General features: G+C 36.4%; 1 protein-coding gene across 1 annotated transcript in view; it reads left to right on the plus strand.

The window, feature by feature from the left end:
- ITGBL1 (integrin subunit beta like 1) overlaps window positions 1-19,455 on the plus strand; it is a 123,463-nt gene that overhangs the window by 97,943 nt on the left and 6,065 nt on the right. Inside the window, exons 8-9 of the mRNA XM_058800048.1 lie at window positions 8,577-8,693; window positions 18,492-18,638. Coding sequence (XP_058656031.1) covers window positions 8,577-8,693; window positions 18,492-18,638 — 264 coding nt within the window. The remainder of the gene's footprint in view (window positions 1-8,576; window positions 8,694-18,491; window positions 18,639-19,455) is intronic.

A 19,455-nucleotide genomic window follows, 5' to 3' on the forward strand; every position in this document is an offset into this window, starting at 1 on the left:
CTCTCAGAATTAGCAAGGCTGACTACAGGAGGCTGAGTACAAATACACCTGGCTCCTAATTATACCTATCCAGCTCAGTCTTACCAGCATCCTTGCCTGCTCATGAAGTTCAATCATGACAGATGAGCAAAGAGGGAATTACTTTTAAGGACTTTAAATAAGTACACATCTTTAGAGTGATACGTAATGTGCCTGTCTGGTCCTTTGAGAACCCTTGCGTCGCTGGTTTGTCATTGCTATGCACTCTTCTTGAAATCTGCAAATCCAGGGTTACTTGCAATGGAGAATTTACTATTAATACTTCAAATCATAGAGTGGAGAAATGACGGATTGTGTCATTTTCTGAAGATAAACTTTGCATTTAAAAAGCTGTTACTCCTTCAAAAGCTGTTACTTCTTCGTTCCATATTGGATACTTTTCCACAGAGCCAGCCTTTTTGGGCGCTGGGAAAAAGCATTATTTCACAGATGCCATTAAATTTGGGGCAAAGATTTTAAGAGCCCCAAAGACACTGCTAAGGCAGTGTCTCTACAACAGATTAGAGAGCCTTGTAACAAGATGCTAGTGCACAATCTGGCCAGTTGGCAGCAAAAAAAGGAAAAATTTTCTTAAGAGTAAGGGTAAGAGCATTTTAGCTTGGAACAACTCAGTAGATGATGCAGTTGCTAGGAAATGTCTTTCATTTCTGGAAAAAGTCTTGAGGTGAAAGCTAATCAATAAGGTAGATACAGTGTGATGTCATTTGTTGCCATGGTTTCTGAACTTAGCAGTCTGTTATCTGCAAATAGTATTGATGGTTGCTATGCAGTCAAATATTTTCATATTGTTGTTTTACTGTTATTAAGCACTTTAATCTTAGCTAAAGCTTCAAAGAGCAGACCACTTAGGAGTTTAAATGTTTTAATTGATAGGCTTCTATCACAACCCTACAATATCTTGAATTTTTCTATCTAATAAACAACAGGCTTCAGCAGGAAGTGAACAAGGTTAACATTTTGGTGATTAAATTTCCACAAAGCAGTTGACATTTTCTAGTAAACTAATCTGCAAATTAAATAACTCTTTGGAATTAGTGCTATGACTCTTTACATGGCAGATCATGTGAAAAAGGGGGTAAGCAGTCAATCCTCTGGATGATAAGGCAGTCAGATGTATGAAGCTCTAAGTGGCTGAAAAGCCATGACGGTTTCTTGAACAATGGCCTTGTGTTTCATGTATCTTCCACTATGGGATTGTGAAATCTTTATTATGTTTGGGTTTTTCTAGAAAATATTTGTAACAGCTGAATAAGCTGAAAAGGAAATGAGACTTATTTTTCCTGATAGTTGTCAGTGTAAAGAGAAAGCATTCTCAGGTCAGATCCTTTAAATCAAACATAACTTAATTTTTAATGTTCTATGGAGATGTTAGTTTTAGTAGAATGCTTTGAATCATTTGCTTGGTTTAGTGGCATCTCTTGCAGTACTTTTTCTTCACAGTTTGAGTTTTTGAAAACATTTTTGGAGGAAAGAAAGAAAAAGACATGAGTAGAGGAAGGGAATTTAAAAATCAGATGATGGCTTGCTGAATTCTAGGGTTTGTACATCTTAAGAGAGAAATTTGTCGTGCTATTTTTCTCTTTTTCCCCAATGTATTCCTTCTCTTCTCCTTCAATTTCCACCACTCTCAGCCTTAACAACACATTTCTTTAGAAAGTGTTTTGCCACCTTCTTTCTTGTCTTCTTCACACATCTCTCCTCTGTGTGGTGACTTTGACTATCACCTTTCATTTGAACAGAGAAGTAATTGCCTTCCTAATCCTACTTGTCCCCTTAATATAGGGAGTGAACCGTCAAGGATGCACTCCCAGTGGGAGAACCTGAGGAAGATGTCATGAGGAAAAGTGATGCCTACGGCTAAAATCCTGCTCCTAGAAAGAGGGCAGGGGTATCCTGGATGACTCCTTTCCCGGAACTCCTCTAGAAATTCCCTGTTGGCTGTGCAGAAATACAAAAGGAGCTTTTGAGAGCATCCTCAAAGAAGGGCTACTTAGAGCAGGCAGATGGAGGAGATGTGTCAGCTTGATGATGACAGTAGATGTCAAGCAAACAATCTGACAAGGAAGCTAGCAGAGCAGCAGTACTTCTTACCAAAATTTTTGAAGAAAGAGAGGGGAAAAAATAAAAAACCAAAAGTAGAATCAAAAGAATGGCAGCATGGAAAAGGAGATAGAAATCAGTGTTGCTGACTGGCAGGAGCTCTGAAAGCCTATCTGATGCTAAATCTGTAAAGTGGTGCTGTTGAGTGGAATTATCTAAAGAAGTATTTCACTATTAAGCTGTCACAAAGAAAAAGCATTTACTTCAGGTGCCATATGCCAGCTGTGCAATCAGACTTCCAGTCATACATCCTGTGTGTTCCAAACCTGGGGGACAAGTCTCAGCTGTTTGAAGTCGCTCTTCCATGACACTTGCTTTTACAATACTGGATGTTCAGTTGCTTGCACTGTTGCGAAGGTTGCATTGTTTGGGATAGCATACTTTTATTTCTTGAGATCTTTTTATTTTATTTTATCTTATTTTATCTTTTTCTATCTGGGTTTTTTGTGGTTTTAGGTTTTATACCCTGAAGAACAAATTAAACTGTCAGACCTTCTTTGGTACTCTTTCATATTATAAATCAATTTTTTAAAAAATTAAAATAAACATACTCTTTCTACCTAAGAAAATATGCCCACGATACCTCTTATATAAGGGAAATCTTGTATTTTGTACTAGTGAACAACTTGATAAAACATACTGTAGTGGAAAGTCTCAGGCAGCTTTAACAAAAGACTTTCTTAATTTGTGAATTTCTGCTGCTTTCCTTAGGCCAAATATTTACATACATTTACATACATTTATTTCAGACCTGTTGATAGTTCTGAATGTAGTAGCTGATGCAGTTATTGCAGCTGAGAGGTGACCAATAAGACTAAGAAAAGTACAGCTATTTAACCTAATTATATACTTCAGCTACTGTTCATGTTATTTGAATAAAAATCTCAGAACTTGCCATTAAAAGTTTGCTTTAGTGTAAAAATTCTTGGAAAAAAAAGAGCACAAAATTCTGAAGTTTGGAGATTACTTTAGATTTCTTAAAGCCATTTTCATTTCATTTTATGTTGGTATGATTCAGCTAAGCCCTTCTCTGGAGCTTTTATATCTTTAGTTGAGGTCTTGGGTCAGTGATGCTGCAAATAATCTTTTTATGAGTAGACTCAAGGCATGTTTACTTTCTGTATACTGATTTAGAAAGAGAAAGCAAGTTCTCAATCCAAACCCAAGCAAGTAGTGGTTCTTGTAATAACTGCTGAATGTTTTTTCTTGTGTATGAGGAGATAGATAAATTTATCTTCATAATATATAATTTATTTTTACAAAATTTAATATATAATACATAATGCATAAATTTATTCTTCATAATACAGTGCAGGGAAAAAAAAGTGATTGTTGATTGAACATTTTGTGGAAAACCCAATTGTGATGCAATTTTCAAATTATCTCCACAAAAACAAGTCCTTCATCCCAAAACCCCTAACAGTCACCAGATCTTCATTGTTTGAGTGAGATCAGTCAGATATTTAAAGAGATTCTAAGGATACTTTTGTACGTACTTAAGATGCTTCCAAATGTTCCCTTCTTCTGGCCCCTCATAAACCACCCAACAAACCAGATCCAAGAATTGCCAGCATTTTAAAACCCAAGGATCCTTTCGTGTATAAAGCAGAATTATTTTTTATCTAGTCAATACAATATATTTATTATTTTTTTAAAGCCAATCTAGATAGAAATTAATTCCAGGCAATTTTTGGAATAGGACATACAAAACACACCTTGCATGGCCACTAAGAAATCTGTAGCTGTTTCCTGCTTGAGTCTAAATTTCTGCACATCGATCAAGCTTAGCTAGTTTGTGCTGCTCTGACCACCTCTGAGTGAGGCACCACCCTATTTTTCGCCAGTGTTGCATTTTGTTTTCCAATTTTGTGGTACTCTTTGTTCCCTTTACTGGTCTTATATTCCCTCCACCACTCAATCAGTGAATTATCTTTTGCCTTACTTGAATCTGCTGCCTTCTATTACTTGCTTTCAGCCACATCTTCTTCCTCTCACCCTTTATGTGCACTGAAACTTTGTGATCTTCTGTACAAATCTTCCCATCCCCCTTCTCTGGTTTGCCATTTCTGAACCTGAACATTGTTTTAGATCATCTTGCTCACATCCAGCATGAAATGAGTTCTGTTGGCAGAAGTACACAGCAGCTTTACTGAATGTGCTCAAGTTGCCTGAGATTGTGATAAAAAAGAAATTGCAATTTCTGATAGGTAATGCTTTCATATGTTAAGCATGGGACAGCCATGGGGCAGAAAAGTCCTTACTAAAGGCAGATTCCCTCCTATTTATCAGTAGCCTGAAACACCATTTTTTTGATATACCAGATGAACCTGAGATGCTTTTACCACACTGTCAGTGCATTTTGGCACTGTCTTCCTTTTACAAAAAAACAAAAACATAAACAGAAGAAAGGCTTTGTTTATTTGTGTTCATTTAGAAGATAAAAATTCATCATCCTGCACAGAAAAAATCCTTTATGCTATAGAGTTACAGGCAGGGAAAGACAATGAATTATGTCTTATTATACTCAGTGTTTATTTTTACATTGAAAGCTGTTACTATCTCTTCCTTTGCTGGCCAAAACAGGGTAAAAATGCTTTATTAAAAAAATTATATATTTCTAGCACAGAGTTTTAAAATTACCTGTACAAAGGACACTTTCAGTCAATCCATATAGGCAACTGGAAATTTGTTTGAATGCAAGCAGCTAATTGTCACAGCAATTTGTATGGGGACAGGTTTAATGTTAATCTAGAAACTGTTTAGTTATGTTTTATATATGTTGGACATGAGGAGTGAAAAAATTCTATAGTAAATGCGGAATAAAATCAAAAGCTAAAAGCTTACAGCATTTTTCTTTAAAATTCTAGAGTCAATTATCTAATGAACTGGTGTTTTGATGAGATGTGGCACTTTAATTCCCTTTAAAAACAAAAAACCCCAACCTAAGCTGATCTTTTGTCATTCTTCAAGCACTAACAATTATTAGTGATAAGTTAATACTCCTATTGACATCAACGGGAGGAAGAAGCGTGAGGAAATATTAAGACTGTAGGCAAATAAATGTCTTGTATAATTATTCTATTCTTAGGATTTTGCATTGCAGTAAGTGGCTTAAGCTTTTCAATGCTAATGGCACATATAACTTCCATCATAAAGCTGCCTTCATCTGAAGCCATCTGATAATGACATTTACCCTCCCTGTTTAGTGAGGAAGAGTAGAAGCCACTTGCTGTAAAATGTCTGAGGTCAGCTGGTTTCTTTTTCCAAATAAAGTGTAGCTCTTGCACAGATGGTTGAGAAGGTGCAGAATGTTATATTCATCCCATGTTTAATTGTTTCTGTATGCCTTGGAATTTAAAGAAATTTTAGGATGTATGTCAGTAGCTTTCCCTGTAGGTTGCTATGGTAAACCTATTATTCTATACAAAGAAGGAGTATGTTTAGTAAAGTGCTGATCTCTTTTCAGTATAATGTGAGCTTCAAATTACTTTTGCATGATTGAATTTGTTTGGCAAGTACTTTATCACAATAGCTAGGAGAAGAAGATCACAGAATAAGGTGTGGCTTCTGATATTTCAGCAACAGATACATACTATATAGTTAGCTGTTCAGAAGGAATAGGACTTTAATTCTTTGTTAAATTATCTCCTTAGAGTAAGCCTGATTTACATAATCTAACCAAAATCTCACTACTTTTGGAGGCAGAATATTTTTGTAGCCAGTATAAAGTGGCATTTATTTAGTGACACTATTAAATTAATTTCTCATGCTGAATTTGAAATGTTTGTAAAAATAAAGGAACTAATAATTTGAGTATCAATTTCAGCAGCAGTGTAATAAAAAACTATAATTCTATTTTTGAATATTTAAATATAAAGAAATAACTCAAAGAAATCCTTTTCCAGCGCACTTGCTGACTGAAGTTTCTGTCTATTTTCAAGACACTTTCAATTCTGCAGTCAGATGATCTAAACCATATTTAGGTGTAATTTAGGTGAGAGCCAGGCAAAAAAAAAAAAAAAAAAAAAAAGAGGCACAGATTGAGAAAGTAGGGCCTAAATTCCCTTTGATCTTGTATCTCCTACATGAAAAAATGTGCTCGATCTGTCTAGGGATGGGCTTCCCTCCATTTTTCTGCTGGTGAAACTGTTGCTCATTAGCTAAAATGAATAAATATACTTGCAGCAGGGACTGAGAGGAGCCTGTTCCCGCTGCAGCACAAGGGACCAGCCACTGGACTCTGACTTACTAAATTAAGCATTACAGAACCTGCAGGATCCTCATTGCAGCACCTTCCTTTGCTCATTCCTCTTGAGGATTTTCCATCTCTGAAGACTCCTCTAGTAAAAGCAGATGGCTTAAAATGATTTTAACATCTTCAGGCATCCTTATCATAGCAATGTCTGGCCAGGAGACCACTGCTGAAGATTCTTCTTTTGTTTATGTCACAGTCTTCACAACAGATGGGTCCTGTTCATCAGGAGCCTCTCAGCCTGCAGGTTCCTGACTGTTCCTTGGGACAGGCTGATGTGGCACTTTTGCAAAAGTGATCAGGTTGCCTAAGGTGAATGCATAAAAAGGGACAAAGTAGACTCAATAAAATTCTCAGTGTATTTAGGCACTAGGGATTTTTTTTTCCAACTTCTAATTTTGCTGTCCTTGACAAATGATTATAGCCTAGAGAATGCAGACCAATAGCATCATTTTTTCTGTAGGCAATCATATCTTAAATTTTGACATTATTATTAAGCACAACTCTATTTCATGATGCAGTAGATGCACTTCCAGTAAAAAGTTTCTTTCTGAAACAAGTATTCTCATATAATTGACAATGAAACATCGTTTTTAAACTATGCATATAATAAAGGTATTAAGTATTTACTGTAATTCTCTTTTGTATGTCTTTGCTAAAATTCTTGCCCTTTATGTCCTTCTAGATTGAATCCTGGTGCATAAAATGTCAGCTCGGAAGTGCAATGTATGTTGAGGCTTGGGTAGATGAAGAGTACAGAAGTTGTAAAATGAGCTTAGAATTTTTTTTCACGAGTAAAAAGATTTCTCCCTATTCCAACTTAATTAGACTGTTTTCTTTAAATAAGAAAAAAAAAAAGCCAAATAAAATATAAACCCCACAAATAAATATAACAAATTAAGGTTAGAAGTTGGGAAAGGAAGTAATCATTTGTCAGTACCTTACCCTAAAAGGTTTTACTGTCATGACACCTACAGTTAGAAAACCTTTACTGAGGTTTTCATTAACAGTCCTTTCCCATTCAATAAAATATTTCAGCAAATGCTGGAAAAAATTAGTGCAGTGTGTTGTGAACTCTCTGGTTGCATAGTGAAAGGCTGCACTTGGAGGATATTTTTTTACTTTCCAGCAATACTATACTGGGAGTTGCGCTCAGTAGAGCAGTGACCAGGCCCAAGTTGAGTTTCACTGATGCTGTGACTAAATTAATAAGGGCAGGTTTTCTGCATCCTAGTCCATTTCCATAGTGGCCATTTTTTACACAAAATACCCCTTCCCAAGCCCACCAAATGTATGAGTTTGGTCCATGATTTGTGCCATTTTTAGAACATTCTTTCCCTAGCATTGCATAAAATAATTTAACAACATACAGAGACAAACTCTTAGGAGTTAGGGCCCATTATCTGAACTGAATTGGTCTCAGATATGTTCAGTGTAGGACTTTTCTGTATAATAATTTTTAATTAATTATTTTTAATTTATAAATTTTAATGTATTAATTTTCATTGTTTTCCACATCTGGCCATTTTGTACTCTGCCCTTAGGGTTTTGGAGTTAAATCTGTGGGAACTTGGATAAATCTGTTGTCCCTTTAAGCTCTGGGGAGCTCTCCTGTAAATAGATTGATGGAAGGGAAGACTGTGACAGAGGTTGTGCTTATTTCCTCAGATCTAGACAAGAAAAATTGCAGGGATTTTGCTTTCAAAAAGCTTGACAGGTATTTGAAGAATTGTTTTTCTACACGAATAGAGAGTATCTTAGATAGCTCTGTGCATAGACTATTTAATTCTGATCACATTTGTGTTGGTGTTTCTGAGATATGTGCTAAATATTTTAGATCAGCTATAGAGGTTAATTATGCAGATAAGCATGGGCCAGCTCAGTTATGCTAAGTTCAGATATGAAAAACATGCAGTGCTAGTGATTGCTTATTGTTGCCATTTCCACTAAGATTATAACAGAGATATACTTTCCATCTGGTTGCCACGGAGGAGGAATAGTTTTGTTTTGCTATGATTTTGTTTGTTTGTTTGTTTGTTTTTAATTGTGTTTATGAGTTATATTTAATCAATGCAGTGTGACTCGTAGTTTGTCTTTGGGGTCAGGATGCAGCATGAACTTGGGGTTTATTCAATCTATTTTACTTTCCTGAAATCATGACTCTAACAAACATTTATTCTTACAGGGAGATGTGAGTGTGGCCAATGCACTTGTTTCCCTCCAGGAGACAACAGAGTTCATGGCAAAAACTGTGAATGTGATGATCGACAGTGTGAAAATGCAGATGGCGATGTCTGTGGGGGTATGTGTTCGCTTAATATCACATAACATAGCAGAATTTAGCAGCACAACAGAACTAAATCTTAACTGTATATAGCTTTCTGTTCCCCTTGATTTTATAGAACAATATCACTATAGAATAATTACATCATTCATTGATAATAAGGTGGCAGATTTTTGTTAAAAACAAGTACTAGAAGTATTGAACATGTTAGAAAATATTTATTTTAAGACTTTAGGTATGCTAACACATAAATGGAACTGCTGTATTCCATCAGTTCCATCAGACACTTAAACAAAAACCTAAAACATTAGGTAACCTTACATTGTGTTTAGTTGTGATGCTTTATTGAAGGTGTTGTAATAAACCTAAAGGTACTGATGACCAGAAAAACTTTTAAATATTTTGTATTCACTAACAGTGATATGCCTGTTTTCTAAAAAAGTAGCAAAATATGTTATGAAAGAATGTAAAATGCTTGAGAGACAGTGTCATAGTAATTGTAGATGCAGATGGTTTATTTTAGTATTGGCAGTGAAAGCCTTACGTTGTGATATTTCAGTAAAGTATGTTGGTGTTTAGCAGTATTTCAAGGTAGTTTTGGATATGTAAGTGCATGCATACCACATGGTATTTTATAAGCAGCCAAATAATATTTATCATTAATGCTTCCTTTCTAGTTTTTATGTGCTTTGTTTTTTAAAATGACTCTTTGATTCCACATGTTAACAAAGTTGTTGTGTGAACAATGGCACATTGTATTGTATTCCTTATTTCTGTGTAGGAAAAATAATGTATTCCTTCATGTTCCTCATGTACATAAAAAAATTCTGACTATAGGGAATATTTCTTCAAGGTGTCTGCCATGCAGAGTATAGACATATATAGAAAAATTTTTTTGAGTATCTAACTAGCCATAAAAATAGTTTACAGCATTCAGAGTAATTCAATAGTATGAGTGTATAGAAAAAAAAAATTGAAATTTAATTTTGTGTAAAAGACATAAAAAAACCCACTGAAAATCTGTTTCGTATTTGTTAGATGTTAAATAGTTGGGACATAAAATTCATCATCATCCATGCTAAAAATCTCTCTTTTGTTTATATCACTCATATTTTACATTGTTACATCTCCATCTCTTTCTTTTGGGTTTGTCTATGCTTCTGTCTCAGGCTGAACTTCCTGAAATATCTTGCTGAACTGTTTATTCTTTTATCTTTCCTTGTCCTCTTTTCATTGCTATTTTTCTACCACTGTTGCTGCCTAGGCAATCACAGTAAGGACGTAAGCCCTTGCTAGTAAATCTGTCTTCAGAGCATTATAAGCTGGACTGTGTGGGGTCTGACAGTGAGCACTGAGTGCCTGTAAGCACAAAGAAGGAAGAGCAGTGTTTTCAGGTTAAATGCATGCTGAACTGAGAAATGTGAGTGACAACCAAAATGATTTGAATAAGAATTGTTACTGGCCTTCTCCAGCCAGCAGAGACTGATTAATAGCTTGCTTTCCACACCAGCTGTCCATGCAACGATAGGAAGACATGAGGTGAAAGCTATGATAAATTAGGGTACAACTGAATGAGATCCCATGGCCATGTTTCTGCATGATGGTAGTGAGTCATTCGCTTAAAAATTCAGCTGTCCATCAATGCAGTACCAAGAATAGAGACTTAATGTCTCCACAAAGACAGAGGTTGCAGGAGGACTCAGCATAGATTCCACAGCACTCTGCTATTAGAAATTGATTCATATAATTATGGAATCACAGAACAGTTTGGGTTGAAGGGGACCTTTAAAGATCAGCTACTCCAACCACCCCTGACATGGGCAGGGAACCTTTCACTAAGATCCAGCTGCTCAGAGCTCCATCCAACCTAGCCTTGAGCATTTTCAGGGGTGGGGAATCCACAGCTCTTGGAAACCTGTTGCAAGTCTCCAAACCCTAATATTAAAAAACCTCTTCCTGATGTGTCAGCTAAACCCATTTCCTTTCATTTAAAACCATTAGCCCTTGTTCTGTCACTACAGACCGTGGTAAAAAAAAAATCTCTCTCGGTCTTTCTTACACTCCTCCTTTATAGCATTGAGGGGTCACAGTAAGGTCTCCCCAGAGCCTTCTCTTCTCCAGGCTAAACAATCTCAATGCTCTCAGCCATAATAGGGGTGCTCCACCCTCTGATCATTTTTAGGGATAGTCTCTGGACCTGCTCCAACAGATCCATATCTTTCTTGTACTAGAGACCACAGAGCTCCAGGTGGGGTCTCAGCAGAGTGGAGTGGAGAGGGAGACTCACCTTCCTTGACCTGCTTTCCAGGTCTTTCTTCATGTTCCTTTTTCTGTGCCTCTGTACATAGATTTAATGTGCTAAGACAGGAGAAGGTGTCTCATGCAGCCTTTTTGAGATAGGTATATTCTACCTAATGGCCCTTGCCATACTGTTCAGGTTTTTTGATTATTTAATATTTTCAGTGTTCCACAAAAGTATTTAACATCACATTTCCTTTGGCTTTACTTGGTTCTTTGAGTCCTTCATGGGCAAGTTAAATGATTTTGGAGTGCACACATGACCAAAGAATCACATGTTTGCCAGCAGAAGTCTTTGGCAACTCTGTGTTGCTTTTTTACACCAGGCTTGATCCTGTAACCTGGTGAGACATACTTCTCTCATCACTCTGAGAAGTTAATTCCATTCACTTCAATTTGTTCTCTGGATGATTATTGGCCTAGCTGTGAGTTCTTGTCACAGCCAAGTAGCAGCCATTAAAGGAACAAAACAAAACATTTGGGGTCCTCTGCATACCGCAAGTTCCTGTAGAATTGTGCTGTTCAAAAACTCTGCAAGGAAACTAAACCAAACAAAACCAGTTGGTTGAAACTAGGATCACTAGCGAAGGCTTAAACTTGTAACAGGTAACTTGTGTAACAAGATAGGTATAGGTAACAAGACTCTTACCTATGGATGTATCCATTGTGTATTATATCACAATCAATCTATCATTCTGTGCTTCAAATAGTGAAGATAAGAACATCACCAATAAGAACATTAGCTTTGATAAGGCCTTTTAATGTTTATTTATAAATGTTTGCACTGTCTTTAACAATAAAAAATAACTAAGACTGGTCATTCCAGTAAACCTGTTCTTTGTCACTCATGACAGTGGAATACTTTAAGTCTGATCTCTTTATTTTCAAGTTAGCAATTCCATTGTGATGACTTTTTTGGCCAGAGCACATAAAAATATAATCATCACCAAACTGCAATCCTAACACTGTAGGGAATCTAGTTGTGTCATGCCACATCAAAGAGTAAATGCAGATTATCTTTTCTTTGTTAATACCAATGCCTTTAGTTATCATTACTTTGAAATTCTGGTTGTACTAAAAGGACTTCCAGAAGCTGGAGGAGTTGACTTGTTCTTGGAGCAAATGCTGAGGTAATTTTTATTTCACTCCTTACAGAGATTTGCCTTCACACCTCTCTCTTCTCAAAGTGTAAGAAAACAGCTCAGCAAAAACTCTGCTTGAGATTTTATGGGAGGAGAATTTAGTGGGTTTTTTTAAATTACTTTTAGGAAATCCACTAGTAAATTAATTTTCCCCACTCAGACACATCTTTTGTTGATTTCATCCTCTTGCATTCTCATGCCAAAATACAAGCATCAAAGTGTCTGCATATAGCAGTTTGGTAAGGATTCCTTGTGTGCAACACAGAACATGGATAAGAGATGCCACCCATCAAGTTTTCAGTAGGACTTTTTATTTCTTCTCAACCAACAATAAAAAACTGGTCTTTGAATACATCTATTATATATTCAGGACCCAAAAGTTAGGGTGATCCTTTTGACTCACAATTTTTCTTACTTTTATCTCTGTAAACTTGAGGCATGTCGGGTACCTGTTGTCTGTGCTTCCTGATTTTTGACATTCTTAGTTCTTGACATTCTTAGTTTGTGACATGCTGTTATTGTTGAGGTTATGAGGAAAAGAATGACACAAGTTTTTTTCTGTGTCTGCATTGACATCTCTTGTTGTTGAGCACACACACTTCTGGCAAGTCATCATGACATATTGTTGTTCTGTGAGAGTGCAGACTTTCTGTTTTTGACAAAATAATACATTCCTTAGTTTACTCCTGTGACTGTGTTGTTGGTTATCAATGCAGGTCATTTGATCTCATTCTGGGGTTTCTTCTGGAACCTACTTACACATTTTCATCCATGCATCATTTGCACCAGTATTAATATTTCCAATGTTATTCTCAATGAATTGTCAGTGAACAAGGGAAAATCTGGAGTTTATAAGGCATACATCTACCTTAAGCCACAATTCCCAGCTTTCCAATGATTTGAACTTTTAAATCTGAGCCAGAAACTTCCATATCACATTCTTATAGCAATGGGTTCTAGGATTGCACAGTCATCACCAGGATGTACAATGCTAAAGCTCCCTCTCAAAGTCTGGTATAAGTTGCCCCTAATTGCCATGTTCCTTTGAATATAAAATTTTCATTACTATCCAGCCAGGCTAAATAATTGGATTCAGAGGAAGGTCTGCCTTTTTTCCTTTTTTATTGAATACAAAATATATGACAGGAAATGTAAAATCTTTCTTTTGCATGAAAATTCTAGGTCCATGCTGCAGAAATCATGAATGACATTTATTTTTGTGATCTGTTCAGTGGAGCAGAAGCATGATATTTTCAGATATCATGTTCTTATGAGGACCAGTAAGACCATAACCATAGAAATGAGAGAGCTATGATTAATTATATGCTTGATTAAGCAAAGCTAAGTATGGTACAGTTGCTGTCAGACAATTTCCTCATTTCTTGCAATAATGTTGATCCACAGAAACAGAAGTACATAAGACATTTGTAGAAATCTCTAATATATGTAAAAAACAAATTAAGAAAAAAAAATAATACCTGTCACTCTCCCAAACGAAGACAGGTTTGGCACTGACTGGTCTGAGAATTTAGAAATATGACTCCTGAGTCTACCATGGCTTCTCTGACTATACAGCACATAATTTCAAAGTCTTCAGCCACCTAAATTAAAGCGTTTTTTATCACCTGTGATTCCAAAGACAGCCCTTGCCTGACCCCAGCTTGGCTCCACAAGGACACAGCAGTGCCTGTCTGGCTGCTGCCATCATGAGGATGTCCTTGATGCCTCAGGGCATGTCCAATGCCACAGGGCATCTGAATTGAACCTCTGATTTCTCTGAGGTTCTTACTGTGTTAAAATAAAAGTTTATATCCTGTCCAACAGCTCTTTCATCTGTTCTGTCAAAGAGTCTTTAGACCAGGGACCATATTCTTTTGATAGAGGGAACTGAAGAACATATAATCGTAGCAGAATCCAGTACTATATATGGATAGTGAATGTACTAGATAGATATACTATATATATATATATATATATATATATATGTATGAATCGAGAAATTTTATTATGGTATTTGTTATTGAAAAGTGCAATTTATTCTCCTGGTGCAAAAAACCCCAAAACCAAAACCAAAAATTACAGAAAACCCAACCAATGGTTCATATGCGTTTACTAGGTAAAACTGATGCAAACAAAGGTGAAAATTGTGGTATTAAATAGTGGAGAACTCATATTTTAACTGGAATAAAGCTGATGTGAATCAGGGTTTTATTCTGACAATTCTAAGAGGAGAGTTAATGGTTTAGTGCCTCTGTCCTTGTGTTTAATCCTAGCTCTGAGGCACATCCAGGGGCAGAAACAGATAAATTTGAAACAACCAGTAGGTATTAGATTCAAGAGTGATGATTGCAGCTAGTACAGGTATTAATGGCATTGCATAGTCTGTGTTAAATTAAATTAATTTTAATTTTTTCTAATTTTTTAAATGCACTACAGATTTATGTCCTGGTCACCCAGACATTTGTGTGGGTGTATGAAAAGTCAACACTACATAGATGCACAGAGAACTAAGTTTGTTTAGCTTTTCAGATAGCATAAAATATTATTCAGGTTTGCAAAAAGCATTTTAATTTAATTTTTCTCCTCAAATGAGCAATAAAGAAATTGCTAGTACATTAACATTCAAGCTGATTAGTAGATATTAATTTTGTGAATCCAAAAGGGGCTTTTCTGTTGAACTTCTTTTATTAGGCTTTAAATAGCCATTACACTATTTCCATGCTTCCCCTGTGTTGAATTCTGTGCACTTTGTGCAGCAAGAGTCTGTCTCTGAGCAGGCCATGTTCTCAGAATTCCTAAGAAATTTAGCCCATGCCAGCACAACTTGAAAGTTTGTTCCAATAGTCATCACCCTTGTTTGAAATGCTGGTTCATTTCTTACATGGTTTTGTCTGTGTCAGGTTTTCTCTCTTGCTTTGTCTTTCTCTGGGATTTGAGAATACTTGTTCTAATACCCTCTGAATTCCTCAGAACTTTTTATTACCCTTCCAAGTTTTGCCAAAATCTCTTCAAACATGGATATCACAGAGTTGCAGGACTTTAACACCATCTCATCCGTGCTCTTATTTTGCTCCTCCCCACTTTTCTCCACGTAGGTAGATGTGAGAATGACATTGGCCCTTTTTGCTGCAGTGCTTCACTTGAAGGTGCTGCTGGGCTGCCTGACTGTTGTGTCACTCAAACTGGAGCCACAGTCCACCTTCATTAAACTTAGACAAGACTAGCTGACCTAATTTGAAAATGTAATGGAAGTCAGTATTTTAATTCACATCTATATTAAGTTTCTCCAGCTGTAACAACTGTTACAACTGTTCTGGTCTTCTGGTATTCAATACAAAACAAAAAATAAAAATCAGTGTTCAAAGAACATTTTTAGCAGCTTGTTTAGCATATTTGGGCAGGGTAATGAAGCCTGCTCACCTTGAAATATTTCTTGCAGATATATGTGGTTTAATATTCTCTTCTGTTAATAATATAATGGAAAGTTCTGTGATTTAGAAGAAAAAATAGAAATTGAAATCCTGTTCCTATTTAAATACAGCAAGAAATATTTGTTTCATTTTCTGGGTGTCCTATATCAGGTATCCTGTGTAATGCTGCAATTTTTCATATTCTTATTACACTTCTAAAACTTTTTATTTTTTCATTTATTTAAAATACATTAGAAACATTACTTGTATTAGTCTGAGAAACTTCTGTTCCTGAGATGCCAAATTTTTCTTGGGTCTGGCCTCAGTTTGCCCTTCAGGAACATCCTCTGTTTGTAATAGTTAGTCTGTATATAAGAACCAGTTTTCTCTGTAATGATTGCTTCCCTTTTTCATTGTGCTCCCCTGTAGTGGTGCCTTTTGCATTATAAAATGATTTTGCAGGTTTTTGGGGAACACTGACAACAGCTGCATGAGTGAGTAATCCTAAACCAGAATTTCCTACAACAACACAATTTCAGTTCCAGGCCTGGCAAGAAAGAATTCATCATGGTGCCCAGTTTGGTTCAGGCTGATTTGGGTTATAATGAACCCCTGCTAGTAATCTGCCACATCTTGCTTTTTTGGTGAATTCATATTTCACATTTAAATATTGTGGTTATTTGAGTTATAATTCTAAGGAAAAGGACAGAGTATTTGGCACCATCTTTTTTGTCTCCTCGGCCTCTCGCATGTAATAGTCTTTATTTTTTGAGATAAATTTTTAAAACATTGTTGATTATTTAAAGTTCATTAACATAGCTTTTTATGAATAAGCACTTGAAATGCAGTTTGTTTGTGATTTTAACCGTTTTCTGTTAGATCTGAAATATTGATAGACCAGCACTTCTCAATATACATGCTTAATCTGTATAGTTAGAGGTAAAGAAAAATCTCTAATTGAAGAACTCCAGCCAAAATGAATTGCTTAACATGATAAAATGTTAATTTAACTATTCAGATTACCTTTTTCTTCTGTGATTTGTGAGGAGGATATTCACAACTAGACCATGTAAAGCAGTTGTTCTCAGGCTACCACACTCACATGAGATAGCTTAGATGTAACAGCAAGCAGTGGGCTGAACACTTGTACACTTGCCACCTCAGTGGATGAGGCATCCAGAAAGCTGCAGCTGCCCAAGCTGGTGCCAGCTAGGAACAAATATTAATTTTTTAATTGATTATTTGATACAAAAGAATAATTTATGTTTTGAAGATTTATATGGCTTAAAGGAAGAGAGAAATTTCCTTTACAGAAAAGTGCCGGTCAAATTTTATGTGGTAAACTGCAAGCTCTGTTTGCTGCAAATTTATAGATTATTCATTACCTTTTTATTTGACTTGTGTAAAGGATTTACAGATATGATCAGTCTCTTCATTAAGTAACACGTAATGACTGAGAGAAAAATGCCTTAAAATTATTTTCTCAGTGAAATTGCCATGGATTTCTTACTATTCACTGCTAAAAGAGTAGAGGGGTTTGTATCTTCAGAAATAATTTTCCAGCAGTGGCATCCACTGGAATATTTTGCTCTTAATAAGCTAAACTAATCTGAGTTCTAATCTCTATGTTATTAATTAAAAATAAATAAGATTGATAAAAATACTCTGACAGAAGCTTTAGTTTAGTTAGTTCATGTAGATAATTGCATGACCCCTGTCTGGAAGGGGCATATAGGAAAGTACATATGCTTGTTTTCTACCTCTTGTATTTTGGGTTGTCACATAGTTGTTCTTGTTCCCCATTCTGACACAAAAGTTCAAGTAGCATCAATCTTTTATCATTGCTAGTTATCAATTTTTAAAAGTGGGTAGAAATACTATCATAATAAGACTGTCATTGTTAACTGAGCCTTTAATATGATAAATACGATCAAAATATAATAGGCATCAATAATGTAATATGATAAAAAACATCTCAAAAATCAACACTTTTTTGGGATACAAAAATTAATTTGAATATTTAGATGCTGAAAAGGACAACTCCAAGACTTTGGACCTCCCAGTGTTTTTGTAATGGAAAGTTTTAAGGTATTTGACTATCAGTAAACTTGAATGAATTTCACTTTCAGCAAACTACCAGGTTTGTCTCTCCTCTGGCCTTTTACCAGTGTTGCCTCTCAGTTTACAAAATCAAATGGCACAGGAGGCTCATGAGAAATCCACTAATCGGGAAAACTAAATAGCTGGTTTGCTTCCCTGCATCTTACAGCTCCTTGCTTTCCCAGATACTCCTACAGCTTGTTCCCTTCTTCCCAGTCCATGCTCCCAAATTATCTCAGTCCCTTCATTTCTCCTCCCTTGCCCTACATAGAAGATAGGATAGGGCAAAAGTCACTGGTATGTGTTTGCTTCCCTGGTAACTAATTAGCTAAGGAATTTTTGTCTCTAATGCAGAAATATTATTCAAAGCTGAAAAATGTGATTCTGGCAGGGAGACATTTCTTCTTTTATTTTAATTTGCCATTCCTATATTCTTCTCTATATATGTTGGCACTTTTCCCTTCTTCCTGGCAAAATTTTCTACTTAGCTTATTATTCAAGACATTTTGAATTTTTTATTAACCTTTTTGTAAATAATTGTTTTAAAATTCTATTTTATCTTTCCCCTCCCTTCTTTAAAGCGTGAGTTATGGCTTCTAATGTCTATTTCTCACTCACGTTCTAGGGTTTCCTTGACCTATCCCTCACTTGTTTTCTGCACATCATTAGGGCACCTTTTTTAACAGAAGAAGGAGAGAACTGGGGAAGTCCATCCTGCTGGAAAGGGGTACTGGATGCTGGGTGCTGTCCACCTATCAGTCTTTCTATCCCATAGCACACACTTCATACTGAAGAGGTCGGAAGCTGCAACCACAGTGACAGATTTCTGCTTGTCTTGCTCATAACCAACCTTGCTGTCGTTACAGGCCATGGTATCTGCTCATGTGGCCGATGCATTTGCCAGGATGGGTGGTTTGGAAAGTTGTGCCAGCACTCAAGGAAGTGCAACATGACGGAGGAGGAGAGCAGAAGTCTCTGCGAGTCGGCAGATGGCATACTGTGCTCCGGGAAGGGTAAGATCTGCCAGCTGAGCTACCCTGTGTCAGTGCCTGACAGAGGAAAATAATCACGCTCTGGAAGACTAATGTGCATGGCAGGGGGTTGTTGTTCAGTAACCCTCTCTTTCAAAGGCACTCATTATTAAAAGGTTGTTAAAGGATGCTCTGTAATGCACTTGCATCCATTTTGTCAGTCACCCACCCCAGCCGTACGCCTTCAGCAGCTTTGCTCTCCTATGCAATTTGTTTGTGGCATATAATTTCCTGTATGTGTTTAGCTGATGGTCTGTGGGGAGCGGCTGCACAATATAAACTAACTGTTAGTGCTCCTTCCACTCTGGGGAAAAAGGGCACCACCCACAGTTACACTGTGGTGAAGAAGATGGCAAATGTAGTATATTGGACAACAGTAAGTGGAGGAAAGTGTTTAAAAGCAATTTGGTACCCTTAATCCCTCTGCTCCCCAAAACAGCTGCAAAGGAAAAGTAGATGTCTGCAACCCCCACAAATGAATCCTACAAATTTTCTCGTTTACTAATTTCCATTCATCTGGTTGCATCAGCTTCAGTTCAGCTCTAAAAAAATTGCCACAGGGAAGAATAAAAGTTAGAAAATCTTGATAATTATCTGAAATTATTCTCTGAGGTTCTTACCTTGCAGTCTTTCAGGCTAGGAAATTGCATTAATGGAAAGAGGGCTTTTTAGCTCCCCCGTAGTGCAAATTGCCTATTTTTGTATATAATATGTCTGAAGGAGAATAGACAAAAAAAGACTGGTTGGAGGCTAGAATGCATTCAATCCAGACTCTGTGTGTCATTTCCTATATTTGTAC

The sequence above is a fragment of the Ammospiza caudacuta genome, chromosome 2 (assembly GCF_027887145.1).
Source record: "Ammospiza caudacuta isolate bAmmCau1 chromosome 2, bAmmCau1.pri, whole genome shotgun sequence".
NCBI lineage: Eukaryota > Metazoa > Chordata > Aves > Passeriformes > Passerellidae > Ammospiza > Ammospiza caudacuta.